The 15,227-nt window shown below is 48.1% G+C and overlaps 6 protein-coding genes across 6 annotated transcripts; 2 read left to right on the top strand and 4 right to left on the bottom strand.

The window, feature by feature from the left end:
* Positions 1-189: 189 nt before the first annotated feature.
* N7466_003183 (uncharacterized protein) lies at positions 190-1,050 on the bottom strand (the record flags this gene model as incomplete). The annotated part of the gene is made up of 2 exons (XM_057162580.1): positions 190-217; positions 293-1,050. 2 exons carry the CDS (start codon positions 1,048-1,050, stop codon positions 190-192), a joined length of 786 nt encoding a protein of 261 aa, XP_057023695.1.
* A 484-nt stretch (positions 1,051-1,534) lies between these two features.
* On the top strand, positions 1,535-5,342 carry N7466_003182 (uncharacterized protein; the record flags this gene model as incomplete). Its single annotated transcript, XM_057162579.1, has 2 exons — positions 1,535-2,507; positions 2,563-5,342. 2 exons carry the CDS (start codon positions 1,535-1,537, stop codon positions 5,340-5,342), a joined length of 3,753 nt encoding a protein of 1,250 aa, XP_057023694.1.
* A 2,596-nt stretch (positions 5,343-7,938) lies between these two features.
* N7466_003181 (putative MFS transporter) lies at positions 7,939-10,038 on the top strand (the record flags this gene model as incomplete). Its single annotated transcript, XM_057162578.1, has 9 exons — positions 7,939-8,132; positions 8,195-8,402; positions 8,467-8,483; positions 8,545-8,647; positions 8,703-9,163; positions 9,220-9,306; positions 9,361-9,414; positions 9,467-9,796; positions 9,855-10,038. 9 exons carry the CDS (start codon positions 7,939-7,941, stop codon positions 10,036-10,038), a joined length of 1,638 nt encoding a protein of 545 aa, XP_057023693.1.
* A 189-nt stretch (positions 10,039-10,227) lies between these two features.
* On the bottom strand, positions 10,228-11,223 carry N7466_003180 (glycoside hydrolase family 43 protein; the record flags this gene model as incomplete). Its single annotated transcript, XM_057162577.1, has 1 exon — positions 10,228-11,223. The coding sequence occupies one exon, from the start codon at positions 11,221-11,223 to the stop codon at positions 10,228-10,230; it is 996 nt and encodes a 331-aa protein (XP_057023692.1).
* A 587-nt stretch (positions 11,224-11,810) lies between these two features.
* Positions 11,811-12,440, bottom strand: N7466_003179 (uncharacterized protein; the record flags this gene model as incomplete). Its single annotated transcript, XM_057162576.1, has 1 exon — positions 11,811-12,440. The coding sequence occupies one exon, from the start codon at positions 12,438-12,440 to the stop codon at positions 11,811-11,813; it is 630 nt and encodes a 209-aa protein (XP_057023691.1).
* A 431-nt stretch (positions 12,441-12,871) lies between these two features.
* Positions 12,872-15,126, bottom strand: N7466_003178 (oligopeptidase family protein; the record flags this gene model as incomplete). The annotated part of the gene is made up of 2 exons (XM_057162575.1): positions 12,872-14,993; positions 15,095-15,126. The coding sequence occupies 2 exons, from the start codon at positions 15,124-15,126 to the stop codon at positions 12,872-12,874; spliced, it is 2,154 nt and encodes a 717-aa protein (XP_057023690.1).
* Positions 15,127-15,227: the final 101 nt, after the last annotated feature.

Here is a 15,227-nt window from a genome sequence, read left to right as displayed (position 1 = left end):
AGTACGCTCTCTAAGTCGAGTGCGCCATTGACACAACAATCACACGGGTCATATTTTGCTCGCAGCTTGGACTATCAATTTCTAGGTATAATTCCCATATTAGAAGATGCAATAGACGTCATATCCGATTGTCTATTTATCAAATTAAGTTTTTGGGGTTTCGGGATTAGTGGGAGAGGAAATATGCAATCAGCTGGTGAGGAATGCGAGGACGGTTCTGTAGTATCCCGCGGACGACTATTTTGTGGATTAGTTTTGTTCAGGCGGTCAACTTTGGTTGGTTATGACTTACAAGGAGTACTTTTCATTGTTAAACAATGCCTGGCACATCTTCTGTTGCTCTTCTTTCTCATGTGCAGAGCCGAAACCCATAGCATTTAGAAGCGCCTCGCCAAAATGATATTCTTGAAAGAATAAACTGGCAAATTCCAATGGTCGTGGATAAAATCCTGCTGATTCCCAGTCCAGTAGACTGACACGGCCATCGTCCAACCAAATAATGTTTCTCGGGGCTATATCTAGATGGCATAGCACCGATGGGCTCGGATCAAAATGAACTTCGCCGTCTCCGGGAAAAAGCCGACTGTTAAACCAGTCTTCCACATGTTGGACACTGCTAATAAATAGATCATTCGTAAATGGCCAGAGTAGGCCAGTCGACGGGCCACCACATAGGCTACCGGTACTCTCAGAGGTAATAGAGTGAAAATATTCAAGAATCTTGGCCAGTCTTCGAATATGAGATTCCGGAAGAGGATCGATAGTCTTGGCCGGAATAAAATCCGATACCATGTAGCCCCAGCCCTCATCGTCCACAAAAAACTTATGAGCCCAAGGGACTATGACGACGTTGTGATCAATCGTGTTATACGCTTCTTGCTGATTCTTTGCCTCGTAGGAAGAGACATGCTGGCCAAACTTGACTACCAAGTCATAGTTCGGTAGCTTAACGACTCGGTTGCCGTACTTCGAGCCTCCAATAAGTTGATCATCTGGGCAAGAACGGCAATAGTCGATAATTGACTGGTGACTGTCTATCTGAACAGACATGATAGTATCAAAATTGAAAGTAGACACGGGCGGGGAGACTTGGGAAGGGATAGCAACAGATGATGGTTTCGGTGGCTTGCACATATCGAGACCCGTAGAAAATTGGGGGGATGAAGCCAGAGTGATAGACCATGTAAATTACCGTCATCATGCCAAGGTGGGGGTGGTTTATTTCAATTTTCCAAGCTTGAATATGCCAGCGTATATCGGGCTATCAATTGGGTACCGATGCGTACGGTATCGTTTCTGAATCCATAGACTTCTACGGTACCTGATACCTGGTGTCTGCAATGGTACTTGTATGTAACAGCCTCACAAGTCCCGCAGCTTAACCCCGCTTTCCTGGATCCTGATGAACCCTGGCATCCCATTCTCACAATCTACACTCATCGCACCTTGGTCTCTTCTATACTGTCTCCCATGAATTAACGGCCTTGAAAGTTTGATATTTTATGACGATCATTGATTCATTATGTTGTCCATCATGGCAGCTAGAGGCCCCCTGTCTAACGATGATTACACTATTGGATGGGTCTGCGGGCGAGAAACAGAGATGGAAGCTGCGAAGCTCTTGTTAGACGAAGTCCACGAGAAATCTCACTTGGGACTGACTGACTTCAATGCCTATGTTGTTGGAAAGATGGGCGAGCACAATATTGTCATTACACGTTTGACGCCTTGCCAGCCTGGCCGCAGAAACAGCCTGAGATTACTCTCCAAATTTCGGTCTATTCGGGTGGTTCTGATGGTTGGGATTGGAGGAGGGATACCAAAGAGAGGTGCCCCGGATATCCGTCTGGGTGATGTTGTGGTCGGCAAGCCGACAAGAACGCATGGAGGAGTGGTACAATTCGATTATGGTAGAGCGATATTTAATGGCGCCATTCAAAAAACAGGCGAACTTAATCCTCCTGAAGATTTCTTTCATTCTCTTGACATACTGCAAAAGAATCCTGTTATGGCCAACAGAAAGTTCCTTCGCTATCTCAATGAGATTGAGAACAAATTCTATTGCCGTCCGCCTCAGGATGATTACTTATTTCTTGCCAACTACAATCACGTCGGATCGAAGGATTGCCAGCACTGTGATAAGACCAAAATTGTACCCAGGACTTCTCGAGGTCATGATAAGCCTGTGGTGCATTACGGGCCGATTGCATCTGGAGACGTAAGGGTACGAAACAGTCAACTACGGGATCAAATAGGCGATCAACTAGGGGCATATTGTTGGGATACGGAAGCTGTTGGACAAATCGATGATCGGAAATTTCTTTTTATTCGGGGTATCAGCAACTATGCCGACTCCCATCAAAATCACGAATGGGTGGGCTATGCTGTAGCATCAGCTGCGGTATATGCCAAAGTGATCCTTTCAGTGACTCCCATTATCAATCCGATTATCAACATCAATGGAAATAGTGCATTAAACCCTTATCACATGCACTTTCCTGGCCTCGGTATGTCTATATATTCAGCCAGAGGACTAGATGTTTGGTTTTAACAGTCTGATAGGTCAGCAAAACGAAGTTCCCTATTTTGGGCCACAGTACGACGATCTGCAAAAAGGCAAAAACACCAGATATGGCAGTCCAATGCCTTATGACGCCTTGGGCACAACCTATAGGCCGAATGAGCTCCTATCTTCTTTTAATGATGGGCAATCCAATCATAGCAGTCGCAGCAACTCCAGACTTGACATTCCATATGAGAAGAACCTGATCGAACATGACCACGCTGCGGTGAATCTGGCAGGCCAACGACGCAGTCTCTCACACACTCCTCCCCAGCAACAAGATAGCAGTAATGTCAGTGTCAAAGTTGATCGACGATATAAATCGCTGTTATCCAGAGTGTCAAGACATGGCATCGATCATTTGTCTACGCTTAGGCAGATCTGTGAATCTGGACAACAGATTATTGACGGTGGAGCATCCAACGAGGCCGAGATCATGTATCAGCAGTTGCTCACCAGGCACGAAGATATGAGACCCAATAAATACCCTTGGATCCGCGAGCTTCAGATCGTTGGGTATAGTCTCCATGAGGTTTTCAATTTGCTGTTGGAAAAGTCCCGGGATGCTCCTTGGGTATTCTTTGAGCCTACCACATTTCCTCGTTTGAGACTTCACTACGAACACAGTTCTCGCTGTTGCTCCCATCAAGCCCACGTAGCTCTCTTGGGGCCGATTTTTTTGATGCATAATAACATGCAAATTAATATGGGGACAAACTCTCCATCAAGGCCTATTGATGACGAAGGTATAGTTGAGAATATTGCAGAGCTCTGTGGTCTGGCGGGAATAAGCCCCAAAACACGGGATTTTGCCAACTGGGTTGGATCAGTCAAATTCAGCGAGCAGAATCAGGTTGCAGCCGCGTCATATTATTTTCCCGATTTTGAATTTTCAAATCAAGATAGTATGCATATGCATCTCATTGTTGAAGCACTCAGAGACGTCTGCAATGCTGCCTGTCTGTTACAAAAAAGTGACTTGTGTTGCGCATCCTTTACATTTCTCAGCTTCGCAAGACACGATTTGGATAGCTCAGCTTCTGCTGCAGTACAAGTCAGTTCTGTTGATTTTGAACTGATGAATTCTCTTTCTGAGGCACTGGAAACGCTAGGGGAAGGACTGCAGGGGTCAGTTCTTGCCATGATTCTTGAAACATCAAACGCCATTCTGCAACTCATAATTCCGGAGCTCATGGAGACCCTGGAAGATCTAAAGAACCTCTCTTTTTCAGAATATTCTCAGGAGTGCCTTCACCGTTGTGCACTAGCGATCCAATTCCTTTGTGTCGGTATATTGTCATATACCCAGGCTCATATAGGCCCGCTTCAGCCATTTTTCTTGGACACGCCAATACGGAAGGTTATCTTAAATGGTATCAAGGACGAGCCAGGGTCCTTGGGCTTAATAGCAGAGATGACACCTTTGACTTGCTTTGGGAATTTTACAAGAGGGCCTGTGTTGGCTTTTCGCTCTCTGTGTGACTTTGAGTCCACAAATGATCAAACTAGAGCGGGATCGAAGTTTGAAAGCCTCATCCTTAGGCATGACATCCTTGGCCGCATTGTCGACATAATCGACACTTGGGGACCGGCAAACTTTGTCTATGAAAGAAGCCCAACAGACCCAATATGCCCGAAAGTGGCTATCAAGATCGGAGATGGCTTCATCTTTGCAAGTGGACATGAACGGACATACCACTGGGCGACAAAACTTGACTCGACAACCCTACAACCTCTCGACTTTGAGTCTACTATTCGAATCGGAGCCCTGGCCGTAATCAACACAGAGTGCAACCGTATCGAAGCAGACTGTCGAGCGACAGTCAGAAGCGGTTTGGAATATGTGGGAACTAGCCGCTCCTCGTGGCAAAAATCCCAACGGCAGTTCTCTCTGCAAGGAGGCCAGTACTTGGTCGGGCAGGCTACCGAGACCTGGAACAGACAAAGAGGGATATCGGTCAAAGAGGTTGCTCTCGCAAGCACAGATGATGATCTCCTTCAGTATATGAATGAATACTGGGGTCTTCAGGTCAGCTATTGCACTGGTGTGGCTAGAAAAGTTCCGCTGCGTATCCTGGTAGCCGATCTGTTGAAGCACTTTGGGGACGAGCCTCTCAACCTGGATGGGGAACTACGAGATGAATCATTTGACCATAATAAATTCAGAAGCCGCTTGGGTTGCTTGAACAAGAATCTAAAGAGGCGAGTCTACGAATCAATACGAAAGATTCTGACATGCCTTCTGCCCACGGGTCTGGATCCTTTAACGGGCAAGACCTTTTGCGTTGCTTGGCCGTACATGGGAGACACATCTCGCTGTCTAAAGGTTCCTCTTGAAGGCCAAAGTTCCTGGGCTAGAATCCTTGCTGACTCGCATGATTGCGCCACATTTGCGTACATCACTATGACATGTCTTGAGATGGACCATGTGAGATGCAAGAGCGCTTCAAAACAAAATCTAGACAATACCATATACTTGCTCGAAACATCCGTGGTCAATCCCATCCAAAGTGGACCTGTCCGACGGACCCTTGAAAATGACGATATCTGTTTCTTTTCCAAGATGGACAGTTTGATATGGGTGAAAGTGCAAAGAGAGCAGAAATCGGGCCCAGCAAGTCTTGTGGAGCTAGCAACTGTGACATCAATGGCTCGCGATATTCGGTTGAGATTGTACGTGAGGGAAAAAAGAAAGCAGCGGGACCGTTTGAAGGAGTGCTCTACGGACTGCGACCAAGGAGAAATGGTTTCTGTATTTTCACCACGAAGGGGTCAATAGCGTGTTGCATGTGTCATGGCTTGAAGAGTCATGACATCACTGTTGTATTATGGGTACATAAGCAGGTCCAGGCAATGTGTAGAGTTCGATTATAGCGGTTTTTGGCTTATTTGGGAACATGTGCCTGGCATGCAATCTCACAGCATGCAGCTGGGGAACATTTAACACAAAGTGTTGACCAAACATTAAGACCTGATGTTCGAGCTAGTTCGTCCTTTATGGCATTCATTGTATAATCAAATAATATTTGAGAGAGATGCTGAAATCCTTCGAAAAAAGCACTCACTGCATTGAAAGATGTCAATGAGCATGAAATCATGAATGTAGAGGAAAGATGCAGCCTAGGTTGTCTCTGTTAATTGGTCAGAAATACGAGTGGAGAAAGCGGCCTACTAAGCTTGATTGGCTGAACCAGCGGATAACGGAACCAAGTTACGCTATCTGGACTAGCGTTGACCTTAAGTGGGTCTTACGTCATTTCTGATTAACAAAAGCCGACGTGGTGCAGTTGGTTAGCACGCTCACTGCCAGTCATTATGGACAGTCTTGCCTGGCCTGGAATGTACAGAAGTATTCTTACCAAATCAGGCTGGGGCCCCGACACATGTGAGAGACGGAGGTTCGACACCTTCCGACGGCACTTCTTTTTTTCTTTCTTTTTTTTTCTTTGTCTATCTTTCAAACTTCTACGCAAATGCCATCAGGTCCTTTTTGTCTGGCCGCCTCGAGCCTCGAGTCCTCAACTCCAAACTCGAATCTCGATTGCTGCGCAGCTCTAAGCCTCCGAAACTGAACTATCTTCTTGGTCAACACTTCCTACACTACATCACATGTGCACCATTGAGTGTTTTTTTTAAAAAATGCCGTGCATATGTAACACATGATCAAGGACTACATGTAGTATGTACTGACTCTGCACTACGCGCTATGCATCAATAAATGTCAACTGCACATGTGGTTACTCAATACCTAATCTCACCAATAACAGTTAATGGATCAACGTTCCGAATATTCGAAGCTGGTGTATATTTATGCAAACACTTGAGTAAAAAGCGCCGCGCATCGACATTGAATGCATCAATGTAGTAAATGCACGGGAGATAGGATCGGAAGGTGGCGTGTATATAAGTTCCACATGATTCATCGTTTTCATGAATGTGTCCACATCTGCAGGTGCCATAGACTCCCGAGGTCTACGGGCACATAGTATGTAGTACCGCAGCTGTGAAACCATTCCCAATATATGTAGGTGCAGGTCAACTGGTAGGAGGATATCTTGACTCTAATGTTGACATCTTCAAGGTACGGCTTGAATAACCCGAGAAAATTCTTCCAACTCATTCGTTTTGCCGCGGAGAGTCAGCTTGACAAGGATCATGGTCTCATCATAATTCTTTGTAGGGGTTCGTGTTTGCGATTCTGCGGGCTGTTGGAATTCTAGGGCGATTGGCTGAGAACCCCCAAGCGTCCTCATTTTCGGTCACCATGGTGAGGTTTATACGGACGTTGCTGAATAATCTCATCAAACAATTGATTTACTGTTATAGTAGAGCATCGAGATTTAAGAGTATGGGCAGCTACGTGGATACTCTGGGTGAAGGGGATGTGATCTCTGCTCCGGACATCGGTTGTTTCATCACTAGCAGCAATGATCTGAATTGTACGGTCAAGTTCCTCCCGTTAGGCCTAGCCACTATAGCAACAGTCAAGTATTGCGAGTGTATTAAGCCCCTTAGACTTATCTTGGTCGATGCAGAGAATCTGGGAAATCCCAGACCATGAGACTCGCTTTCCCCTGTCACAAAGAGAGAAAATTCCATCGCGGAATTCACCATGTCCCGCATAGTAGAATAGGAACAGTGTCCGCTGTTGTGGATCATGTAATCTCAGCAGTTCTATGATTTTGACCGATAGATCCCATCCCGGGGATTTATCTTCTGCTTCGAACACAACTTCAGTGCATTGAAAACCGAACTCATTTGTCAACAAAGTGTCCATTGTCTTGACATCGCCGACAGCGCTCGTATCGTCCGGAGAAGGAAGATACAAAAGAAAAATAAATAGATTGAATGGACTGCAGGCTTTAATTGGCCAAAATTTTATCTTGTTATCTCCTTATCGAATGAAGATAAGGATAAGATCCAACACTCCCACCAGTTGACTTCAACATATAGCAACCTGACTCCAAGTGAATCTCCATCCACCTCTTACTCCAAGATCACTTTCCGTTTGGAGTAAGTAACCTACGACCGCCAAGCTTCTCTTTGTTGACATTCAGCCGAAACGGTAAAGATCCGCTTGACAAAAGTGCGGGGAAGGCTCACCCGGCTCCAATTCTAACACCGCAGCTTATCGGGGGACGGTATTCGGACGCCACAAAAAAACCATATCTCCCCAGCGGAAACCTTCCGAAACCTACCTCAACCTTGTCAATCTGCTTTTATCTGAGTTTGCCGATTCCCCTCGCATCGGCAAAACCGCCGACTTCTTATCATGCTGTGAGCGTCCGCTCTCAAATACAGGCCTTGATCGCGTTTCCCGGGCTCATCGTCCCTTTCGCTCTTTCATCCCTTGCTTGGTCTTTCTTATAAACACCATGGCACCTGTAGTCGATACCTCGGCCATTCCGGGCACAGTCACACTAGTCGATGTTCAGCAGGTGCTCCATACTCGGCATCTGGAAAGTGGAGATAGGGATATTGTTTTGATCCCCGCCCCTTCTGCTCATCCAGATGACCCACTGAACTGGAGCCCGCGGAGGAAGTTGATGTCAACAGTCTCTGTTAGCGTGTAAGTGGACAAAGATTCAATTGCTGAATCAAACATTTCGCTGACGGGCAATTCCCATCCAGTTACACATTGTTCTCCGGTATCGCTTGTTCGGTAGTTTATTCAGTTCTCACCCAGCTGTCCGATGAGACCGGTTTATCGGTCGATACTCTAAATGAAGGCACGGGATATTTGTTTTTGCTGGCAGGATGGGGATTGCTATTTTGGCAACCCTTTGCAATGCAATATGGAAAGCGATTGACATACATTCTGTCATTGGCGGGAATCCTGGTAAGTCGCCGTCCCCACCGAGACACTGGGTGGATACCAAAGATGATGTACTGATAAGCTCTAGGGCACAACTATGTGGGGGTAAGGAATACTCCACATTCGGACTGAAGACTCGAGACTTTTATTGACCAACTCAATCTAGACCTTATGCGAAAACATACGGACAGTGGATCGCTCGCTGTGTTCTTCAGGGCTTCTTCACTGCCCCGATCGAGGCTCTTCCAGAAATCTCAGTCACGGATGTGGTGAGTTTGATCAAAAATTTACCGAGAATACTCCAGCTGACCAATGCCTATGTAGTATTTTACACATGAACGTGGAACTTACATGGGATTGTATGCCTTTTTCTTGGCCGGTAGCAACTACTTTGCGCCAGTGATCTGCGGTTTCATTGCGCAGTACCAGGGCTGGCAATGGGTCTTCTACTGGCCCAGCATTTTCTGTGGATGCGCAATGATCTTCCTGTTCTTTTTCATGGAAGAAACAAACTTTGTCCGCGAAGATAGTATCGAGGCTGCCACCGTCGCCAATGTACGGCTGGAATCCACCCACAGCTCACACAGTGACGAGGATCCTGAAAAGGCCCCGGTCTCTGATCAGGCAATCCCAGCTACGGAAACGGAAAATGGCGTGGTCTACGCCAAGAAGACATACTGGCAGACATTGTCTCTCCTTGGCCCCAAACAGAAACATAACACTATGTTTCGGCGACTTTGGCAGAGTCTGTACTTCCTGTCTTGGCCGGTCATTTTCTACGCTGGGTATGTCGTGTACCCCTCGGTTTCTTGTAGAAAAATGGATGCTAACGTTGAACTAGATTCTCCTATGGATCTTATTTGGTGCTTTTCAATATTCTCAATGGCACCGCATCTATCATCCTGGGTGGAGAACCTTACGGCTTTGGGTAGGTACCCATAAAAATGACTAAAAAAAGAGCAACTTAGCTAACAAAAATCAGAACTTCCATGGTCGGTCTCAGCTACTTGGCATGCTGTCTTGGTGTAGCCATCGGGTAGGTTCCCCTTAGATGATCCTCCTGCCACAATATTGCTAACTCTGCCTAGATCCATTTTCACCGGACGATTCAGCGACTGGCTGACCATCAAACTTGCCCGCCGTAACAATGGAGTAATGGAAGCCGAACACCGCTTGTGGCCCTTTGTCGCATGCCTATTACTCGTGCCCGGATCCCTCCTACTCTGGGGTGTCGGTGCCGCTCACGAAGTACACTGGTTTGGTCTCATTGTGGCCATGTGCATGCTCGCCTTTACCAACACCTGCGGAATCACTCTGAGCGTCAATTACATGGTTGACAGCTACCGAGAGTTGAGCGGAGTGGCGATGGCTACTGTCATCCTGGTGCGAAACACGATGTCCTTCGCCATTAGCTATGGGTAGGCCAAATCTACATGCAGATATTCTTGCGGAGAACAAATCGCTAACATATCATAGTATCACGCCCTGGGTCGACAATCTCGGATACCAGAACTGCTTCCTTTCCGCCGCCTTTGTCGGCATGGCCTGCGCCGCTGTATTCCTAGTCATGATCAAGTACGGAAAGTCTTGCCGGATCCGCAGCCGCGAGAAATACTGGAAGATTGTCCAAGAGAACTGCGAGAAGGGAATGGGCCACTAACTAACCAAAGGCCTCAATCACGACATGACCAAACTCTAGCTCACATGCATGATATTCACGACATCGATAGCTCACAGGCATGATATTCACGACATCGATCTTCCAAATAGCATATATACAAAGCAGTGCTAGCATAATATGTAATCAATCCCAAGCCTCTGACTATCTCCATACATACATGTATCCCACCTACTCCTCCACAAGCCTAATCGCCCCCTCATCATCATAAACAATCTCCCTCATCTTAACCGACCTCAAATGATCCACGCCCCCAGACAACTCACAATCATGATAAAACAACCACCACCTCCCCTGAAACTCCACAATAGAATGATGCGTCGTCCACCCAAGCACCGGCTCCAAAATCCTCCCGCGGTACGTAAACGGCCCAAACGGCGACGCCCCCGTCGCATAAACAAGATAATGCGAATCACCCGTCGAATACGAAAAATAATACGTGCCCTTATACTTATGCATCCACGCCGCCTCGAAAAACCTGCGCTCATGATCATCCGCCGCAAGCGGCTCCCCCGTCTCAGGCGCCAGAATCCTCAATTCGCGCACCCCCCCCTCAAAGGAGAGCATGTCATCGCTCAGCCGCGCCACGCGCGGAAAGAGCGCGCGCACACCCGCACCACCCGGCTCCTGGGGCCCGGCGCGCGACGCATCGAATGTCAGCGCCCCGCTCCCGCTGCCATCCTCCACCCAGCACTGCAACTGGCCGCCCCACAGCCCGCCGAAATAGAGGTAGCCCGTGCCGTCGTCGTCGACGAACGAGGCCGGGTCGATGCTGTAGCTGCCGGCGATGTAGGAGGCTTGCGGCACGAAGGGGCCCTCTGGGTTTGGGGCCACCGCGGCGCCGATCCGGAATATGCCGTCCTTGTCGCGCGCGGGAAAGTACAGGTAGTATTGCCCGTTCTTGGTTGCGGCGTCGGGCGCCCACATTTGCTTGGAGACCCAGGGGACGTCGGTGGCGGAGAGGACGGGCCCGTGGTCTGTTACGGGGCCGGAGGGTGAGTCCATGGAGAAGACGTGGTAGTCGTGCATGTCGTATTGGTCGCCATTGTCGTTGAAGGCGATGTCTGTTTCGCGGTCGTGGGAGGGGTAGATGTAGAGCTTTTTGTTGAAGACGTGGGCTGAGGGGTCGGCGGTGTAGAGGTGTGTTATGAGGGGTTTGGGGGTCATGATGGGTGGTTTGGGGCTTGAATGCCCGGTTGTTTAAAGCAAGGCAGGTTGCGGGTTGGGTGGGATGGGTATGTATGGATGGATGGAGCAATTACAGGGCTGGATTGATTTTGAGGATACGGTGGTGATTGCTAGCTATTATGTACCTGGAACCGAGCTTGGAAGGGATCTATTTAGCCTCGGGCTATTTGTGTATTTGGTCGTGTTTATTATCCATGAATGTAGCCAGTTCTGCGCTGGTTTAGCCGGCGCCGGCTAAACAGCATTCGCGGGGCAAGCCCCGCGTATTTTGGGGGAATTGTAGGAGATGGGGGTTTTGGAGTGGGGAGTGAATTATTTTCAACCTTGGAAGTTACCTGGAGTTTTACAGTAGCTGGTGTATCAAAGAGGTAGTAAGAAACAAAGGTGGCTATATTTGTAGTATATTTGTAGGGTATACGTACGAGACTGAAACCAAGAAGCGCCGACAATGTTTCATTGTCATATTCTAAACAAAAATAGACGCTAAAGAACAAAGCCAGTGTAGAAAGAATAATACCAAGGTTTAGGTAGACAAGGAGAACCGCGATCCTTGGATTCAGATCAGCTCATTTCCAACCAAAGGGTTGGTTGTCTTCGGCCTGCGCTTGTGCCAGAGCCGCCTGCCATTCCTGTTCCATGCGCGCCATCATCTCCCATACGTCCTCGCACTCCAAATCCGGAGTGAGAATATTTGACAGGATGGCCTCATCGATGACAATCGGTGTTGTCACGCTGCTTTCCTGCGTGGCGAGGTGAAGGGTGGGTTGTGGATGTTCCGTGGCCACTGGGGAATTACAGCCTCCCAGCCCGATAAAGCGTCCAAAGCGACGGCGCTTAGTTTCGAGATCAATGTTACTTTCCGTATTTGGTCCGAGCCATGGTTTTTGTATTTGGGATGGGTACATTGATGTTTGTGGTAGTGGAGGTGATGTCTGGTGATAATGTTGTGCGAGGTTGTCGAGTTGATTGTTTGTGAGGAGATGGTATGATAACATTGTCTCGGGAAAATCTGTAGGGATCTCGCCGGTTGTGCAGCTGACGAGAGGGTACAATTCTTGCCTGAGGTACTGAAGGACTGGGACGAAACCGGGATGGTGTAAAGGCCGAGGGGTGGAAGTCTGTATACCCTCAGTGCGCCTGGAACCGGGAACAGACCGGTTCTTCGGGCGAGATGGGGAAATCGGGGTTGCAGGCATGATGAAGATGAAAATACAAAAGCTTCAAGAAGAGTGAAGAGTGAAGATTGTATAGTGATATGAATAGAGTAGAGTAAGTATATTCGCTTGATAAACCAAAAACAATGCTAATAAACAAAACGAAAGCCCGAGACAATTAGGTCAAACGAAGGGCTCTTAAATATTTGCGACGGTCGATTGTCCTGATAATGGCAATGATATAGACAATGAGGTGAAACAACCCGGAATAGCGCTTTGTAGCCTTGGACCCTCACAAAGCCAAGCACGCCCTTTGTAACCATTCAAGTCGAAACATTTCAAAGGAACAAGGTCTCCAGTCCTTTGTTCCAAGACGTAGAAGAATCGGAGCCATAGATTCAAAGCTGCAGTATTATAACGAGCTGTCACCAGTATGTTTCATGTATTGAGGCATAGCCAGAAAGGCTAAGCCATTAAAGCGCTAGAGTGTTCATGCTTGACAGATCCGGTTCATCTGCAATTGCAGGCAGACCAGCGTACTTGTTGATGAAGTTGAACACAGTCTTATGCCACATGAGAGAATTTTCGGGATTCAAGACCCAATGGTTCTCATCAGGGAAAGTTAAGAAGGCACTATCAATTCCGCGCATTTGAAGAACGTTGAATGCGGCCAGGCCTTCAGCGATCGTCAACCGGTAATCAAGCTCGTTATGAATAATTAGGTGTGGCGTCTGCCAGTTTGCGGTAAAGCGCGATGGATCCCATTTGGCCCAGTTCTCAGGCCTCTTCCAGATCGGTCCCTGAAGATCATGGAGAGGGAAATATTGCTCTTCGCTGGCCAGCTGCGACGTCATACTGAAAACACCATCATGTGTGACCAGTGCTTTGAATTTGCGACCGAGAGGATGTCCTTGGATCCAGTTCATCATGTACCCGCCATATGAGGCACCCAGGGCGACAGCTCGCTTTGTATCGACATACGCGAGGTTCTGTTCAATATATTCAAAGCCCTTGACCAAGTCCTCATAAGGCCGGCCTCCCCATTGGCCCGTGATCCCATCTGTAAATGTCTGCCCGTATCCAGTGCTGCCGGTTGGATTTGGTGTAATGACAACATATCCTTGCTCCGCAAAAACGGCAGGGTTCCAGCGGGTGCTCCATTGGTCATTCCATGCTCCCTGAGGCCCACCGTGAATCAGATAAGCCAGAGGGTACTTCTGGCCTGGTTGGAAATCAGAGGGCTTCACGACCCATGCATGGATTGGGTGACCTTCTGCTCCTCGGTACCAAATCTCATCAACCTGAGTAGCTGAAAGACCAAATGCTGATCCACCACGGCCACTTGATGACACAACTTGGACTTCTTCAGGGTTTGACGGGTCGATGATAGTCCAGATGCTGCTGTCCACCAGGCTGTTGCTGGAGATAAATAGTTTAGAAGAGCCAGCAGCTGCAGGAACCACATCATTCACGTGGCCCGATCGAGTCAGTCTCTTGAGTGAACTGGTTGTGGCTTTACGAATGTTCTGCAGAGGAAGCTGGTAGAGAATTCCGCGCCCGGTTTCCTCGACCTGGACGAGTAGCGATTTGTCATCATGGGCAAATGAAACAGCAGATGGGCTCAGACCCCAAAGCCCCTTGCCATCCGCAGACTCAAAGACTTCGATCATATCACCATTCCATGGGTTCGGGACGTATAGAATCCTATTCTTGTCGGATTCGTATCCATCCTCCTTCATGGCCAGCAAAGCAATGGAGCTGCCGTCGGAAGAAAGAACAGGTGAAGACATTGCTCCTTGCAAACCAGTCACTCTGCAAGCCTTAATACCAGAGGTGCCCATACTGGTCCAAGAAAACATGGGAGCATAATAGCAGGAGCAGGAGGTATGCGTCGCAGGGTTCAGGCCAGGATCCTTTGCGATGAACACGATCGCTGACGGGCTAATGTCAAAGTCGCTAGTACCACCAAACGGCGGAATTGGAGACTCAACGCCTCTAAGACCAGACACAACAATCAGGTTTGTAAGGCCAGACACCGAGTACTTTCCAGCTAGTCTGCGAGGTGGTGATAATGGGGTTTGCTCCAGAAGTCCATAGTAAATCGCGTTTTTCTGGGGTTCGACGTAGGCATCCCAATGTCGGACAAACAGCGAAGTATACAAGCGTCCTGTTGTGAGGGGTTTCTTTGCATCTTGGGGGTTGTACAGGGAGCCATCCTGGTTAGACTTGCCGGTGACCGCAAAGCCGATCTTGCCTGGCTCAATGACGGTGACCTTCAAATCCGAGACTGGACCGGGAACGGTACCCGCAGTGTATGTCTTATCGGCCTCGCGCGCATCGCCAACGATGAAGCTGGTGTTCCCGTTGGTCTTGGTCTTTAACCAGACCAGCTGGTCGTCGGTTCCCAGCCACTGAGGATTGCTTGCACCGGCATCATTTGTGATGAGAGCTGATCGGCCAGTTTCAATTTCGATCACTCGGATCTCATTGGTCTTGGAGTGTGACTCGAAGGAATAAGAGGTTTGGGTGTAAACCGCGAGAGTGCCAGCCGCATTCGGAACTGCCGAGGATCGTCTGGGGGCGCCGAGGAGAACCCTGAGAATGGTCAATTATATTTCCCTCGATATTTGAGGTACATTTCGAAACAAATGTAACTATCTGGAATGAACATGGGTTGGTAAATCAGGACAACTCACTCCGGTGTGAACTTCATGGAGCGGATAGCCATAGCACCTGGTATGCCGTATGATGTGGAGCTGCGATAAGATAGTGAGATAGCAGATAGCTAGTATGAAAGCTTTTTTTCAATGGACTGGAGCTTTCAAATGT

The sequence above is a fragment of the Penicillium verhagenii genome, assembly GCF_028828195.1.
Source record: "Penicillium verhagenii strain IBT 33310 chromosome Unknown utg000004l_segment0_segment0, whole genome shotgun sequence".
Lineage (NCBI taxonomy): Eukaryota > Fungi > Ascomycota > Eurotiomycetes > Eurotiales > Aspergillaceae > Penicillium > Penicillium verhagenii.
This window is presented reverse-complemented; position numbering and strand designations above follow the sequence as displayed.